The sequence below is a fragment of the Alligator sinensis genome, unplaced genomic scaffold (assembly GCF_000455745.1).
Source record: "Alligator sinensis unplaced genomic scaffold, ASM45574v1 scaffold231_1, whole genome shotgun sequence".
In the NCBI taxonomy this organism is placed as follows: domain Eukaryota; kingdom Metazoa; phylum Chordata; order Crocodylia; family Alligatoridae; genus Alligator; species Alligator sinensis.
The window spans coordinates 1,372,875-1,389,698 of record NW_005842003.1 but is presented as its reverse complement, the minus strand read 5'-3'; the positions used below and the strand labels follow the sequence as shown (position 1 = coordinate 1,389,698).

Here is a 16,824-nt window from a genome sequence, read left to right as displayed (position 1 = left end):
CCGGCGCGCTCGTCCCAGGCCATCCTGCGGGTGCTCATCACCGACGTGAACGACAACAGCCCCCGCTTTGAGAAGAGCGTGTACGAGGCGGACCTGGCGGAGAACAGCAGCCCCGGGACGCCCATCCTGCAGCTGCGGGCCGCCGACCTGGATGTGGGGGTGAACGGGCAGATCGAGTACGTCTTCGGGGCGGCCACCGAGTCAGTGCGGCGCCTGCTGCGGCTGGACGAGACCTCGGGCTGGCTCAGCGTCCTGCACCGCATTGACCGCGAGGAGGTCAACCAGCTCCGCTTCACCGTCATGGCCCGCGACCGGGGCCAGCCGCCCAAGACCGACAAGGCCACAGTGGTGCTGAACATCCGGGATGAGAACGACAATGTGCCCACCATTGACATCCGCAAGATTGGGCGCATCCCGCTGCGGGACGGCGTGGCCAGCGTGGCCGAGGATGTGCTGGTGGACACGCCGGTGGCACTGGTGCAGGTGTCTGACCGCGACCAGGGCGAGAACGGTGTGGTGACCTGCACTGTGGTGGGGGACGTGCCGTTCCAGCTCAAGCCGGCCAGCGAGGGTGAGGGCGAGCCGCAGAACAAGCGCAAGTACTTCCTTCACACCTCTGCACCACTCGACTATGAGGCCGTCCGCGACTACCATGTGGTGATCGTGGCCGTGGACTCAGGCAGCCCCAGCCTGTCAAGCAACAACTCGCTGCTCGTGCGTGTTGGCGACACCAACGACAACCCGCCTGTGTTCGGCCAGGCTGTGCTGGAGGTCTCCTTCCCCGAGAACAATGTGCCAGGTGAGCGAGTGGCGACGGTGGTGGCCACAGATGCGGACAGCGGCAAGAACGCTGAGATCGCCTACTCTCTGGAGCCATCGCCACTGTCAGCTGAGGCACTTGGCGGCCTCTTCAGCATCGACCCCGACTCTGGGGATGTGCTGGTGCAGGCCGTGCTGGATCGTGAGCAGCGTGACACCTATGAGTTCCAGGTGACAGCCCGCGACAAGGGTGTGCCGGTGCTGCAGGGCTCCACCACTGTGGTGGTGCGCGTGGCAGACCGCAATGACAATGAGCCGCGCTTCATGCAAGATGTCTTCACCTTCTATGTGAAGGAGAACCTGCAACCCAACAGCCCTGTGGGCATGGTGACTGTCATGGATGCTGACAAGGGCCGCAACGCTGAGCTCAGCCTGTCCATCCAGGCTGGTGAGCAGGACGGTGCAGCTGGCATCTTCTCCATTGAGAATGACACGGGCACCATCTACTCTACCATGTCCTTCGACCGGGAGCAGCAAACCAGCTACACCTTCAGGGTGAAGGCGGTGGATGGCGGAGAACCACCCCACTCATCCACTGCCACTGTGTCCCTCTTCGTCATGGATGAGAATGACAATGCACCCACCGTCACCTTCCCCAGCAACAGTTCCTACACTGTGCTGCCACCCTCCAGCAACCTGCGCACTGTGGTGGCCACCGTGGTGGCCACTGACACTGATGCTGGCCTCAACGCTGACCTCAACTACAGCATTGTAGGTGGCAACCCCTTCAGGCTCTTTGAGATCGACCCAGCCAGTGGTGTTGTGTCACTTGTGGGCAAGCTGGAGCCCAAGCACTATGGCCTCCACCGTCTCGTGGTTCAGGTGAATGACAGTGGTCAGCCACCCCAGGCCACCACCGCCTTGCTTCATGTCTTTGTTAACGAGAGCCTCTCCAATGCCACCGTGGTGGAGAGCCAGGTGGCCCGCAGCCTGCACACGCCCCTGGCCCAGGACATTGCTGGTGACCCTAGCTATGAGCTGAGCAAGCAGCGCCTCAGCATAGTCATCGGTGTCGTGGCTGGCATCATGACTGTCATCCTGCTCATCCTGGTGGTGGTCATGGCCCGCTACTGCCGCTCCAAGGGCAAGCATGGCTACGAGGCTGGCAAGAAGGACCACGAGGACTTCTTCACCCCACAGCAGCATGACAAGGCCAAGAAGCCCAAGAAGGACAAGAAGGGAAAGAAGGGCAAGCAGCCTCTCTACAGCAGCATCGTCACCGTTGAGGCCTCCAAGCCCAATGGGCAGCGCTATGACAGTGTCAACGAGAAGCTCTCCGACAGCCCCAGCATGGGCCGCTACCGCTCGGTCAATGGTGGGCCAGGCAGCCCTGACCTGGCCCGGCATTACAAATCCAGCTCGCCACTGCCTACTGTCCAGCTGCACCCGCAGTCCCCCACCGCCGGGAAAAAGCACCAGGCTGTGCAGGAACTGCCCCCGGCCAACACTTTTGTGGGGGCAGGAGACAACATCTCCATCGGATCGGACCACTGCTCCGAGTACAGCTGTCAAGCCAGTGGCAAGTACAGCAAGCAGGTAAGAGAGCTGGGGGCATCCCCTGACTACCTCACCTCTCTATGCACTCTTCCCCTGCACGCATGCACATGCATACACAGAGCCATCCCACCAGGGCAGCAAGGAGGCTGAGACACCCCCTCTATCACCCTCACAGACCCAGAACCAAGCACAAGAAGGAAGCTAGGGACACCCCTGCCACTGTCTTGGCCTGTGCAGCCAGCACTCACTGCCTGCAACCAGCCAGAGTGAGCTTAGCAAACATCAGGAAAGCAAGGTCCTTATCTTCTCTCACCCCGCAAACAGCCAGCCAGCTCACCGACAGTGAAGGAAATAAGCAGGTAAAGGACTCAGGTACTCAGGTAAAGCACAGCCACACTATTGCTCAGAGGCAGCCCACAGCAAAGTAGGTTAGAGTGCCAAGAGAGGCCTTCTCTGACCCCATTACTCCCATCCCCTCCAGCTAGGAGCCAGGACATGTATCAAGCAGGGAAAGAAAACCAGAGATCCCCTTATCAGCCCCCAGCACACATTCCACACATATCTGAGCAGCACCCTGCCAGCCAGCCAGCCAGGAGCACTACAGGCAGATAAGTCAGCTGGAGCCAGTCGGCTCTCTGTTACACCCGTCTCATGCACTCCCTCCATCAAGTCAAAGCTAGCCAGCCAGAATCAAATCCAGCAGTCTCTACAACAACCATCACTACATGCACACACAGCCAAGCTGCCAGGGTCCCTCTGAAAGAAACAGTGGGCAGAAGGAGTCAGCAAGGATTCACTGCTGCCAGGGAACTGCTGACAGGGACAGGGAACTGTTTCCACTTACTGAGCCAGCAGCATCCCACTGAGGGAGGGATGCACCCAGGCATCTGGACCTGATCAGGAAGGAAGCTGCACTCTGACATTATTCTCACTTGCTAAAGCTGTGTGTGTGTGTGTGTGTGTGTGTGTGTGTGTGTGTGTGTGAATTTGAAGCCATTGTGTTAAATTGTCAGTGGTTTTAATTGCCAGACTAGTCATTAAGGTGTCTGTAATGTACTTGCTTGTTTGTGATCTAATTTACACCATTGTGACTCCATTGATATTAGGAGAATTATTTTTGATACCTGTAAGTCCGGGTGAATTCAGAATTAGCCTCTACTGTGACATGTGACATGTTTTTCACTGTTTTGAAGGATATTAAAGGAAATCCATTACCTGGGAGAAGGACCCAGTTCTGCCCCCTTTATTCACGCTAAGTAGTACTTGACTTTATCTGGAGTCCTACTGATTTTAGTGGAACCTCCTACAGAGTGAGAGATTTCTCAATGGAAGGGGTTCAAAGGAATGATTCTGTCCTCAGCTACACTGATTCAGATCTGTCACTGTAGTGAGTGGAGTTCTGTTAGTGTAAGAACTGGTGTGAGGGACACAGCAATGCAATCCCTGAAATAAAATTGAGTAAAATGGTGGAGAATCACTTCATGTTCAGTATATGTTTAGTTTCAAACTTAGATAATGCTACTTGCCTTATCTGGTCAGGGATTGCACGCTAAGAGTTGGTCCTGTTACTGGGGGAGCCGCATAGAAAATCATTCTGAAAGTTTTCTCAACTACAATGCACATTATGAGGGATGCTACAGATACATGAATGCTGATTCATGCAAATATGTTGCCAAGCCTGAGACATGGAAATCCTGTCTAGTTTGACAAAAAATGCCTGCTTCTCTACTTATTAATATGCAAATATGGTGAAATATTCCATTTTTTTTATTCTTTGAAACATCTGTTAGTCTGCTAAAATTGACTTTTATAATATATAGCCGATACTTGCATTCTGCTTGTGAATGCTAAAAATATTGTAAGCAGAAGTCAACTGCATGAGCCATTCATTCTTTTAGCTGAGCCACAAAAATGTGTGATTGATGTAATATTTGCCAGTATTATTTGTGTGTGTTGTTTTGCGAGTCATACAGATGTTTTATGGAACATTTGACACAGGAGTTTCCCAGTGAAATGTTTCACTAGCTCCCTCTTGGAGAGAACATTATAATGTTAGTTTCACAACTACTGTCTGTATAAAATATAAAATACTATAAAGGTTTTGAGGCTTCCATTTACTGTGGTTTATTGAAGACACAGCAGATGACCTTTTTTTAGTGATCCCTATGCCAGCATAGAAAGAACCTAAGCTAATTGGCTACTAAATCTCTCTTGTTGGATAAATTCATCTAAAAATATAAATTAAAAACTGACAAGAGTATCATTTATTGTGGGGGAAAAATGAGTTGCATATTAAAAGTAGAAATTGGTAGAAGATTAGACCATACAAATGACTACTTGTTCTGATGAGTGCCTCCCTTGAGGTTATTGTACAAAAATATATTATCTTACTTATTATTTACATTATATTACCAGGAATTTTTTTGACATACAATATCTTACAATGTATCCTTGGAGAAGAAAATTACTTATTATAATTTTTCATGCAACAATCATACTAAAAGAAATACATCTTGAATTACACCATTATTTATCTCATTTGATACAAAGACAGTTTCTCAGTTAATGTCCGTCAGCTTTGCAAGTTTACAGTAGTTTGATTTGTTATGAAGTTTATTATGCTTGAGTAGTATACAGCGGATTTTTAAATGTCTTATAAGTGTTATTTTAAAATACACTGAAAAGTTGACGTTACTTAATATATCAGTTTAATATCTTTGTTAACATGGCAATTAAACTTTCTTCCTCCAAAATAAATCATAATGTCAAAACCTAGCAAATGCAAAGGCCCCTTAAAGCATTCATATAAATTAAGGAGTGTGGTCATTCTTACTGTTTTCACAGAAACAGCAGGAATAATGTTAAATTATAGCTTTTGGCAGACTGCTTCTATTGCATACATCCTCTGAGTATCAGCTAAGTTAGTACTGTGTCACATTTATATACTTTTTGTATATGTTTCCACATAGCAGAGAACACACCAGGACACGGTTTATAAAAAAGAATAGGTCAACTTTCCATGTTTCAAACATCACCATTTGGGCATTGATTGATTTCCCATTTTATCCTTACTCTTGAAATCTTAAATCAGGAAATATTTTTGTTCAGCATCTGATTTAGAAGGGAAGACAAAATATTTATAAATAAACTATTATAAAATGACATTGATTGTATCATAACTGTACATCCAGATCATACAAGTGGCATATTAGTATGTACATTTCAGGAAGTGATTAGCTAAAAGTTGTCTGTCTTCCTTTTATCACTAATAATTATTTTTGTTCTGTTGAGACATAATATGGTGTATAAAGTTTTAAAGACAAATAAATAGGCAATTAAGGAACTTTTTGTCCTGAGGAACTGTAGATGAGGGTGATATATATTAGCCATTAATGTAATTAGAATTGGTAATGGATACATCATCAGATCCACAGTATTGTTGTCAGGATATAAGGTATCTATTTACAAAACTGTTTGCTGTGCCTAGGAGAGTACGTGGGCAAGGTCTTTCATTTTGATTTGTGGCAATACATTTTTCTTTAACAGATTTCATATTTGGGGGGGGGGTGCATGTGCACGCATGTGTGTGTGTAAATTTAATGCCATATACATAATTCCTGAGTGCAATTTTTTTGGCATAATACAACATGAAACCATATAAACAGCAAAATATCTTGGCATACATATTAAAAATAGAAATGCACATTTCGTCATTTGATAGCTGACTTATGTTTAAATTAAATCACTAAGAACTTTCACATTTAACCTTTACTTTACAGCAAGGTTCTCTATAATTTTTTCCTGAATTACTTTGCAGGAGCTCATTTTAAAGGCTATTCTTGTCTTATTAACATGATATTATGTTTGAAACAGTATATTCTTTTAGGCTTCCCCTTTGAAGTCCATTCTAATTTACCAAAGCATTTAAACCTGTGATTAACTTTTCTTAAGTTTCCTAGAACTTAACCACTTGCTTGTAGTGAAGAACATGAAAAAAGTGCTTTGTAGAACAGGGATGGACTTAAGTAAGTGCTTTTCTGGATCATGGCCTTATTACCAGAAATTTTAAGTTGCTGAAGGCTGCTATTAGGTGCCAAAGGCCATTAATATCAGCACAGACTGTAGCGGTTAAGGAAGCTCAGTGCATCACAAGAGCTTCTTATGCTTCCTTAACCATAATCATAAAACATAACTAATAACTTTTACTTATCAGTATTGGTTTATAAATTTATAAAGTTATATTCCATTTTTCTTTACAGTTGAGTGTGATAGAAGCTTATGTATGAACAGAATTTTCAGTGAAACTTTTAGGAACAAATGAAAAATGTTTAGATTAGCATTCTTTGGAGAACAGGCCCTTTAGGAAGTGAGGAGTTTGGTAGATTTTGATTTTGTTTTGCTTTGGGGTTTGCTTTGGATTTTTTTGGTCCATTATTGTCCATTGTCTCTCTTTTAACTGCCAGAAAATGAACAGTGATAGATAGGATATTTAAAATGTTCTAGATGTGTTTGCCAAAGATATTATCAGTGTGATTAGAAGGAGCTATGCAGAAATTTGTGAATGGCATTATGTCTTTGCTTGAGGTACATTGTGCCTATCAGTTCTGCAATCCTTTAGAATTATCCTTATGCTTTTGCTAGTTAGAAAATGCAATGTTTAGTAAAGAAAGCTGTTATCACACGCAGATGTAGTGACAAATCTACCCAGTTCATAGCACTTAACTTTGAAGAAATTAATTTTAAAAAAATCATTTAGTGGGTTATTCAGTTAATCTATTTTTGTAGCTATTATATATTAAACAGTCCTGACTGTAAAAGCACTCTGAATGGTGCGTTAGCACACATGTGAGTTGTAGCAGTAAAATAAAAGGGTCCGTTTTCCTGTAGCTATCCACATGTAACTTCCACAGGTGTTAATGGAAGCCCATACATTATGGGGACAATTAGTCTTAAATGAACAGTATAACCAACACAAAAATAATCATCTTTCTGGTGATAATAATGTATAAATAACTATTTAAAAAATAATTCATAGGAAACTCCAAGGGTAACGTTGGTCATGACTTTTGTCTAGACTTATTTTATAAGGTGTTGACAAATGTTCACCGCACCTGGTCTATGACCATGCAGCTTGCTTTAAGCCTTGTAATTGTAGACCAGGAGAACCATGTACAGGCCCTCATCAGTGCTGGAAGCTGTGTGAGAAACATGGTATAAGTAATTCAGGGTGGGGTTTGGGACAGGCAGGAGAATGGTGAGCCAGTGGGTCTGCAGGAGATTTTAGCAGGTGCAGGAGGGTTTGGCAGGATCAGGGAGGCTGGTGAGTTTCTGGGAGAAGAGGGAGGCTGTTGGGTCCATGTCAGGTGGGGTGCATCCAGAGATGGGAGGGCTGGGAGACTAATAGCCTGGTCAGGCTCGCAGGGGTAGGACGTGCGCAGCCCTGGGGTTGGGGCAAGAAGCTGGGTTTTCCCAGACCTGGGGCTGTAATCCAAATGCATGCCAATGTTCACTGGATCATGTTAACTCGTTCTTTATCTAAGTTAGGTGATCTACTCAGTTGACCTAATTTAGATCGGGCCCTCCTTTTATGGCCTGATGAAACCCATTGAACAAATGGGTATTTAGATTGACCTAACCCCTAGTTAGGTTAATCAAAATGTAATGTTCAGATGTACCTATAGGATCTAGTCAGACAAAAATAAAATCTTACTTTAGCGCTAGTTCAATATAAAAAGAGATATGAAACATTATGGTTGAGTTATACACATCTCATTTGGATATCTCATTAAAAATAATATTGATACAGTTTGTCAAACTATGTCCAAAAGTACACTTTAAGATTACATTTTTAAAATTGTATGATGTTAAGTATTCCACAGTTAGTTTTAAAAATGGCCCATATCTGATGTTTAGCAAGAAACGTTTCTTGAAAAGAGGGACTAATTAAACATATGAAAGATATATTCTTGAGGCTTTCATTATCTTTTCTTAACAAAAGTGTTCCACTGTTAAATGATGTCTTTGGGCGCTGACAGACATGAAAAAACCCCCCAGCACCTTGCTGGAAGAGGAAGCATGTTAGTTTGACCCGGCTCCCTAGCGTCTGTAGAGATTGGGTGCTTCAGCGGGGCTTTCTGGCACTTTTATCTAAAGCTGATTCACTCAGCTATTAGATAAAAGTGCCAAAAAGACATCAGGTGAGCCAGGTCAAATTAACACCATGCCTCTTCTGGGCATGCACTGCACTTGGTGTGGGGGTGTACTGAGCTAAAAGTAAAGCACTATTTTTTTTTCATGTCTGTAAGGTTCCCCTTCAGTGAAACTGTCTTGTACTATGTGCAAATGGCTATCTTGCCACTGCATCATCTCTCAGTCCCATGAGATGTACGGTCCCTAAAGAGATGGGATCTGAGTAGAGTAGGAGTGCAATGCCTTGAATCTGTAAGGAATTCCTATTATCATGTGCAAGAGAGGGAGAGAAAATGTCTAAGGAACAGTAGGCTGTGATTTGCCACCTCTGACAGCTTTCTGACTTTGTATGTAAGGATATTAGTCCAGAATATTAACATACCAGTTTGATCTTTGCTGTTCAGTTTTTGCATTACATAAATCACATATACAAACAGTCCCAAAACTTTTTTTTCTTTTTCTTCCTGAGCATCTTGAAATGTTACATACACCTAAAATATTTCAGTCAATGAAATAAACATTTGTTAAATACTAAAAATGCAAAATGATTGGTATGCAGAACCTTCATTCTTTTACAACTATCATGCTATCTAATTGCCTACCTATCTATCATGCTACTTTTCTGCGCACTCCGGTATCTTGTATCTGGCATTGGCATACTCACTGTTTTCTCTGTTTCTGTTACATATTAATTGCTGTCCTGAAGTCACAGGCAGATTTTCCCTGTAAATATCTCTGTGGAAAGTTTTAGAATGTTTGTACAGTTAACGTTTTATTGCATTGCTCTCAAATATAAAACCTGGCTGTGCTAAGGTTTTGCAGTAAAACATAATAGCTCATCATCAAACTTCAGAGTTCAGATCTTTCTGGTGTTGTGCTTGTTAGCTAATTAACTAGATCCTTTACAAGCACTCTAAATTGTTTATTACAATTGTTTAACATTTTATTTTTATATAGTACCTTAAACATGACATTTTATTTTCTCTTCTTTGTGTGCACATTTACAGTACATTTTTGTTAAGTACATTTGAGAAATATTCCTAACAAATATTTAGGAACTATTAAAGCTGTAAAATGTATTATTTTTTTCCATTCTCCAGCTGAGTAAAATAAGTTATGTATAATTTATGCTGCAAGCTTCTACATAATATTCTTTACTGTTTCACATATTAGCAAAGGAATGTATATTATTTTATTCAATCTAGGTCTGGCAGCTGCTGTTCAGTATCTTTTGGATTGCTTTCTCTCAAGATGAGAGGAAAAAAATCTGTTGTCCCTAATTTTTCCCATCTTGGACCATTGCTTTAAATGTTACATTCTATGAAGAGTTGAAATAATGTAATTAAGTTTAGTCTTAATTATCACTTGTATTAATGAATGAATCTCTAAAAAGGGCGAAAATGTTCCTATTATTACATTAAATTGCATTACCGATGTGTCTTTGTTGAACTGAAAGATTTTAAGAACAAAACTTCAAGTTTAACATAACCATTGAGAGGCAGCTTCATGTTTATTGACTACACATTTTACTTAAAATTGACTTGCAAAAGTGAATGACATAGTCCAAGTAACTTTGCTCTTATATGCTGAATATCTAAATAAGAAGAGAATTTAGTGTTACGCTCTATGTATTACCTTTATTTTTCTTCACTCCGATTAATTCCATAATATCCATTTTCATCCAGTTTTGCTAGCTCTTACCTGATGCGATGCCTGGTATGTCAGATACATATTATGCTAGTATGTCATATACCCCCACAGAACAGGGCCAAAGGAGGCTCAAGTGAACCTTGTTTTTTACTGAATTTAATAAGTTTTCAAAGTTTTCAAATTTAATTAAAAACAAATGGAAGAGTACACAAATCTAAGGCCTGTGCTGTGCTGGGAGTCATGTCAAGTTATCAAAGTATTACCTTCTGATCTTAAAAATCTAATAACACCTTTGAAAAAAAAGCCCACTTGCAGCCTAGAAAAAACTCTGGATTACCAGAGTAATAATCATAATTATTACCATCCATATATAAACGGGGCAACTCCAAGAGCTAAGAGTTTCAGAAGTAGCTGTTACTTCTCTGTGGTGAATGATAGCATGTTGCATTGGAGTGAATGTCAACTGGGTGTGGTGGGGATAGTTATAAGAATGAGATAAAGAAAGATACAGGGTTTTCTTTTAATGTTCTGGAGTGTTTTTTTCAGCCCAAGGCAAAAATCAGCAAACAGCATATAAGAAATGAGCAAAGAAATGTGGTACTTCCTTTTGCAAGTCACTTACAAGTAATCTCAAACCAGATTCATTATCAAAATAGCAGTTTAGCAGGGTACATACACACATGCCTAACTTTAAGTGTTTGAGTAGTCCCAAATACCTTACTGAATCTAGGACCAAGTGGTTCTCACTCACCCAGTGAAGAAGGTTGATGAAATTCAACTATTTTATTTGAGAGCAGATTTTGCCTTTATTTTTTTTAAGATGGAGATATAACTTAATTTGACATGTAAAATGGTATGGGCCATATTTATTCCACTTAGTAGGCATGTAAGTGGACTTAGGTGCTGACGTATGATCCTGTCCCTCCTGCTTAATTTCCTGATAATCAATTAATTTATCTACTTTGAAATGCAATGTCATCTTACCCTTAAGACTTACCCTTAAGATAAAAAATAGTGATTCATAAGACCCACTTACGTTTAATTTTTATAAATAGTTTTTTGGAGATTCGAGCAAAGTAGAATAAGATCATTCTTAGGGTCCTAACTGCACTCACACACCTAATAGGTAGAACAGAACTTGGCTCAATGTGTTGAAATAAAATGAACAAGTATATTTCAATAATTTTTCTAAGGGGAAAGCTAAACAAAACAAAACAAAATTTTGGACCATGTGAAATCTTATATATTCCTAAGAGTGGCTGTAGACGTTTATTTGAATAGAAACAGATTTTTTGGGGTCAGATGTAGAATAGAACATTTTAGAAAATGATGTGATTTCTTTTTCATTATTTACATCCATTTTCCCCTGGCTTTGGCAATCAAGATGTTTTACTGTCATTAGTGTGTACAGATGATGTTGTGATATAACCTTCAAAATACAGTTTAATTATACTCACAAGGGATTGCATATATTATATATAACAAAAAAAAATCCAGACAAACAACTCACTGTCTCTCTTTCTCTCCATATATTTTAACTCTCTCTTTCACACACTAAAAAAATATTGTCTTGCTCCCAGAGTGGCACATTATGCCACTGGCCTACCAGAACCAGCATGACTGAGACCTGAAATTAGTTGGTCTCATGCATCTCTACCCTGCCTTCAACACACCTATTTCTGGAGCCAACAGCTCACAAGGGAGCACCACAGCAAATGCTGCACCCATCCACTTTTGTCTCTCAAGCTCAAATATCTGTATACCAATTTATGCCTGGGCTGATTGTAGGCACATTAAGGCTTGAACTCATTTATGCTTCCAAGTTGTGGTGAAGCATCTTAACCATTCTGCCATCACTCTCCTGACTTTTTTTGGATTCAGACTTTATTTTATTGGCTTCTTTACATCATCTTAAAAAAAGAAATGCCTCAGAACCTTGCCATTTACATTATTTTCAAGAACCCAGAATGTATTGTTTAAAGTAATAGCAGTCAGTGTGCTAGAGGCAATATATTTTATTAGACCAACTAGAGAAGCATATTGGTTCTTTCTATTAAGATTTTGTTAAATTATTTATCTTGAAAATCAAATAAATGAATGAAAGCAAAAGAGTGCATGCGCATATGGTATACGTTCCTTTCATCTAAAATATTTTCAAAGTAGTTTGGAATCTATCTCTATCCCTATCTCTGTCACAGGGATTTGTTGATGTGTGTGTGTGTGTGTGTGTGTGCGCGCGCGTGTGTGTGTGTGCGTGCGCACATGCCTCAACAAATACCTCTGAGCTAGGAGTTATCCATATTGTACCAATAATATAAATTCAATTTTTAAAAAAATCAGACACAGAACAGTTAACTTGCTGAAAAATCACCCAGAAAATCTATGGAAGACTTAGTAATAGAACACATAAATACTGATTCCCTATTCTTTATTCTAATCTGTAGACATGCTAAAAGAGATTATTTTTCCTGGTCAGATCTGATCTGTTCCCTTTATGCTATCTTTCACAGACCCCCTAGACATAGTCTGTGCCCCACCCCACGTCCCAGCCATATAATCCAGCCTGTGGATGATTTCTTGGTCTGCAGTTGTGAGGCCTCTGAGAAGTGTGGCACAGAACTTCACTCACTGTATTACCAGAAGCTCCAATTCAGGATAGAATCCTTATTTAGATCTGCATTTAATCAAGGGTTAATTCTAACCATGTGAACATGTGCAAGTCCTTTCCTGAATCAGTGTCCTAGTGCTGGAAGTAATCTTGAGTAATTTATGAGACAAGACATGATACATTAGTAAAGTAGTTGTTACATTTTCAAAGTAAAGAAAAAAAGTACATTTAGGTAGCCCTGCATCTTAAATTTAGTTGATTAGGTTCTCTTGAAAATGATTGTGGGTGTTTGGGCTAGGACCCTATTGGCACAGTTTGCAATGACATTTATCATGAAACAGTGTTTAACATGAAACAGAACAAATAGATTTCCGATAGACTGAAGGCAGATAAATTATTTTAAATTGGTGACAAATTACTATTAATTTTTACAAATTTAGGCACCAGCAATATAGCTTAGTTGATTTTCCATCAGTCAACAGAGTAACTGGGATTGATTCTGCCTGCATATAATTTGGTTAAAATTAAGACCATTTCCTCTAAAGGCAGTATTTACACTAGTTTTCTATAAGTGTAAGATTAAAATAAGCCATGCTGATTATATGCCTAAAACTATTTGGAATCTATCTATAGAGTGAATGGTTCTTAAGATGTTTTATCAGTGTATATCAGTGGTTCTCAAGCTTTTCAGTCAAAGACCCCTCCACAAATTTTTTGAATGTGGAGGCAACCCCTTTTGAGAACTGCTGTTGTACTCAACTTACCTCAGTGGTTCTCAACTAAGTGTTGCTCTCTTTAGGTTAAACTGTCCCTCACATCTCCTGCACTGCAGGACCAGGAAGGGTTGAGACATGCATGTGCTCCTCCTGCAATTAGGATTCTCTGATAAGCCTAAAATGGATAAGAGAACTGCCTCATGCTGTAGCCCTTCCTGGACTGACTCTGCACAGCATCTCCTGGAAAGAGAGGCAAACGGGACAGCTGGAAGTGTCCCATGCACCCCTGTTTCTGCAAGGAGTGGTAGTGGAGGGTAAGGACTGGGAAGATCTACAGCCCAAGTCAGCTTTTCTTCCTTCTTTAGTGTTATCAGACAACCCCACTGCAGGAGGAGTGTGTACTGCTTGTGTGCTGTGGTCCTTGCAGGTAGACCACTTTTAACCTGGCCACCTGTATCACAGCACCCATGAGGGGTCTTGTGGCACCCCAGTGGAGAACCACAGGTGTATATGTTAAGCACCAGATCTTACTATATTTGTTTACAAGTAACCACATTGACTTCACAGTTACTTTTGTGAATTAACATTGATTAACATAATTTGGCCCTATGTCGAATGCAAAATATAGATTCATTGTTCTAATGACATTCCTAGAGTGATTTTACTTTGATGAATGTTTCAGGAGACTATAATTACATTCTTAAGCATATTGTTGCTCAAATTAATGGGTAGTGCATGGCTACATGTACTCATATATCTTTGTTTAATCTACTGGGTGGTCCACTGAGCATATTTGTTCATGCAAGCATGTGATACTCTCTAGAGTGTATAGTAATGAAACAGATTTGACCTTAAAAGCATGTCTTCTTTTGCAATTAAAACTTTGCCACCCATCTGAGGTCATGCATGTTGTCTGACCAAGTTTGGCCATTTGCCTAGTCAAATCAATTTAACATAATACATTTGAAACTCCATTTCTATATGTAAAATTGAACCCAGAGCAAATCTTACCAGGACCTAAATCTTTAAAAATTAAGATTAGAGAGAAAAATGGAAACAGCTAATGATGGAATAGGAGGTGCTAATACAATAGGAATTTTATTATGCTGTTCTATTTCAGCATTTCCACTGTGATAGTGTAAGTTAGTATTTTATTATTTCCCCCACTCCAATTCGAAAGTTTGTTGCTTTCAATATATCAGACTTTCCAGGGTGTTACTCCAGTGGCATGCTTGTGTAATACCACTGCTTTAAACAAAATTACACCAACATAAAATTTGAATAATGAACTAGTGAATCAGGCTCCTTATCTCCATCACATTTACAAAATGAGTTGTAATGACATGGTTATATGTGTGTGTCCTGCTTGAAAGGAAAAAAAAAAGGATATATATAATTTTATTTGATCCGGGAGAGGGGATGGGGACTCTTATACTTTATGCAGATATAATTATGTTAGAGTTGTCGTGCAAGTTTATATAAGGACCATAATTGATTCCTTTGAAAGAAAAGTATTTATTTCATTTTCAAGTAATTATCTGAAACGTCTTTCAGTAGGAATAATTACACTGGAAACTTAAAGACATCTTTTTAACTAGAGGTCACTAAAAACTCAGCCAGTAAACCTCAGCCCTGATCATGGGTGGTGACTGTCTTACAGATTTAGAACATTCATTCAGAGGGCTGCTTTGAATATATACTGCAGTTTAATTATGCTGCCTATCTTATCTGTCACCTTTACTCACATTAAGTAATACTTCACAATGAAGTTGTTTCATTGAAATAAACAGGATTATTAATGGAGCAGGTACTGATTAACGTAAGGATGGCCGAATCAGATCCTAAAGTAAGTAGTATGCATTTTCTTGGTGTCTTGATGCTATTAGCAGTTTATTAGGATATACACAGGAATTAGGATATAAACTTTACATTTTAATCATAATATATGTTTTCAAAGTAGAAATTGCACCTGGAATATATAAAAATATGTACATATAAGAAAAATAAAGGAGATGCCTACAGCCTGGAAACAAAACACCATTACACAGTCTTAAACTACCTTTTAAATATTATACAATTGTGAGCAGACATCCAGTGTAAACCTTTAGATCAATCTGGTGTAGAGTTACTTTTGGGGAAAATGGTAAAAAAACATTGGTGTAAGGTAGGTGTCATATGTAGTGTAGGTGATTGTCATATGCCCAGTTATTCTGAGGTATAAAAAAAGACTACTTTGTGTTCCACTGCCACTTAATGGAATATAAGAACATAAAAAAATGCCATACTGAATCAGAGCACAGGTCCATCTAGTCCAGTATCTTGCCTCTTATAGTGGCAGAGTGGATGCTAAGGAAAAGAGCTTTTAAGCTGGACATGTCCAGAATGATCTATTTCTTCATACCTTCCCCTACTCTCCTACAGCTTCCCACATTCAGAGGTCTAGCAAGTCCTAATTGTGATGGAGTCATCTTTCATGATTTTTTCCAGTCTTCTTTTGAACTAGGTTAAATTAGTCTCCACAACACTTTGTGGCAATGAGTTCCACAAATAAATTATATGCTGAGTGTAAAATAATTGTCTTCTCTTTATTTTAAACCATTAGTGAATTATTTCATTTTATGTCCCCTAGTTCTAGTATTGTGACAATTACTCTGTCATATCAACCAAAATCATCTTTTTTCTAACCTGAAAATCCTAACCTATGTAATCTCTCCTCATACAGAAGCTTATCTATACCTTTTAGCTTTCTCTGTGCCTTTTCTAGTGGAGAGACACTATTATAATGTCTATTGTCACAGTTATCTCAGGATAACTGGTCATCTGACCATACTAGATCCTAGTGTAATTTACATCTGTATAGACATGTAAAAGTAATGTAAATTACTGATGTGCTAATGTGTCATTTGCCTAGGCCCCTATATAATATGTATATAATACACCTATATTAGCAGAATATGAATTGACTTACCATATGAAGTTTAATAGAGGCAGACAGTCTGACAATAAGGTATATCAAAAGGAGACCCAGACTTTACTGTTCTAGGCCTTTTCTGGCATCTATGATCTCGAGAGTCATTTCTTACTAAAATCATTAATCAAATTCTTGTTGACTCCAGTGAGTTCAGGACTGAACAACTCAGGTTTATTCATCACTGATACTTTATGTTAATACTTTATGTTATATTTGTGTTACTACTTTGACATTGGTGGAGTTCTGCCCCAGTAAAGCTAGAGTTAGACAATGATATCAGGTCTCAACTGTATAATTTTTTCAGTTGTCTGCAGTTGTATAATATTGTAAAAGATGTTTTTTAAATGTCTTTGTGATGTACGTTTGTCCTTTGC

General features: G+C 40.1%; 1 protein-coding gene across 11 annotated transcripts in view; it reads left to right on the top strand.

The window, feature by feature from the left end:
- The first annotated feature begins 152 nt into the window (after positions 1-152).
- PCDH7 (protocadherin 7) overlaps positions 153-16,824 on the top strand; it is a 401,051-nt gene continuing 384,379 nt past the window's right edge. For all 11 annotated transcript variants that reach the window (XR_003093590.1, XR_003093591.1, XM_025201796.1 and 8 more), the window contains exon 1: positions 153-2,355. Coding sequence is in view for 9 of the 11 variants with exons in the window: in XM_025201796.1 (XP_025057581.1) it covers positions 301-2,355 (2,055 nt within the window). In the remaining 2 variants the exon portion in view is untranslated. The remainder of the gene's footprint in view (positions 2,356-16,824) is intronic.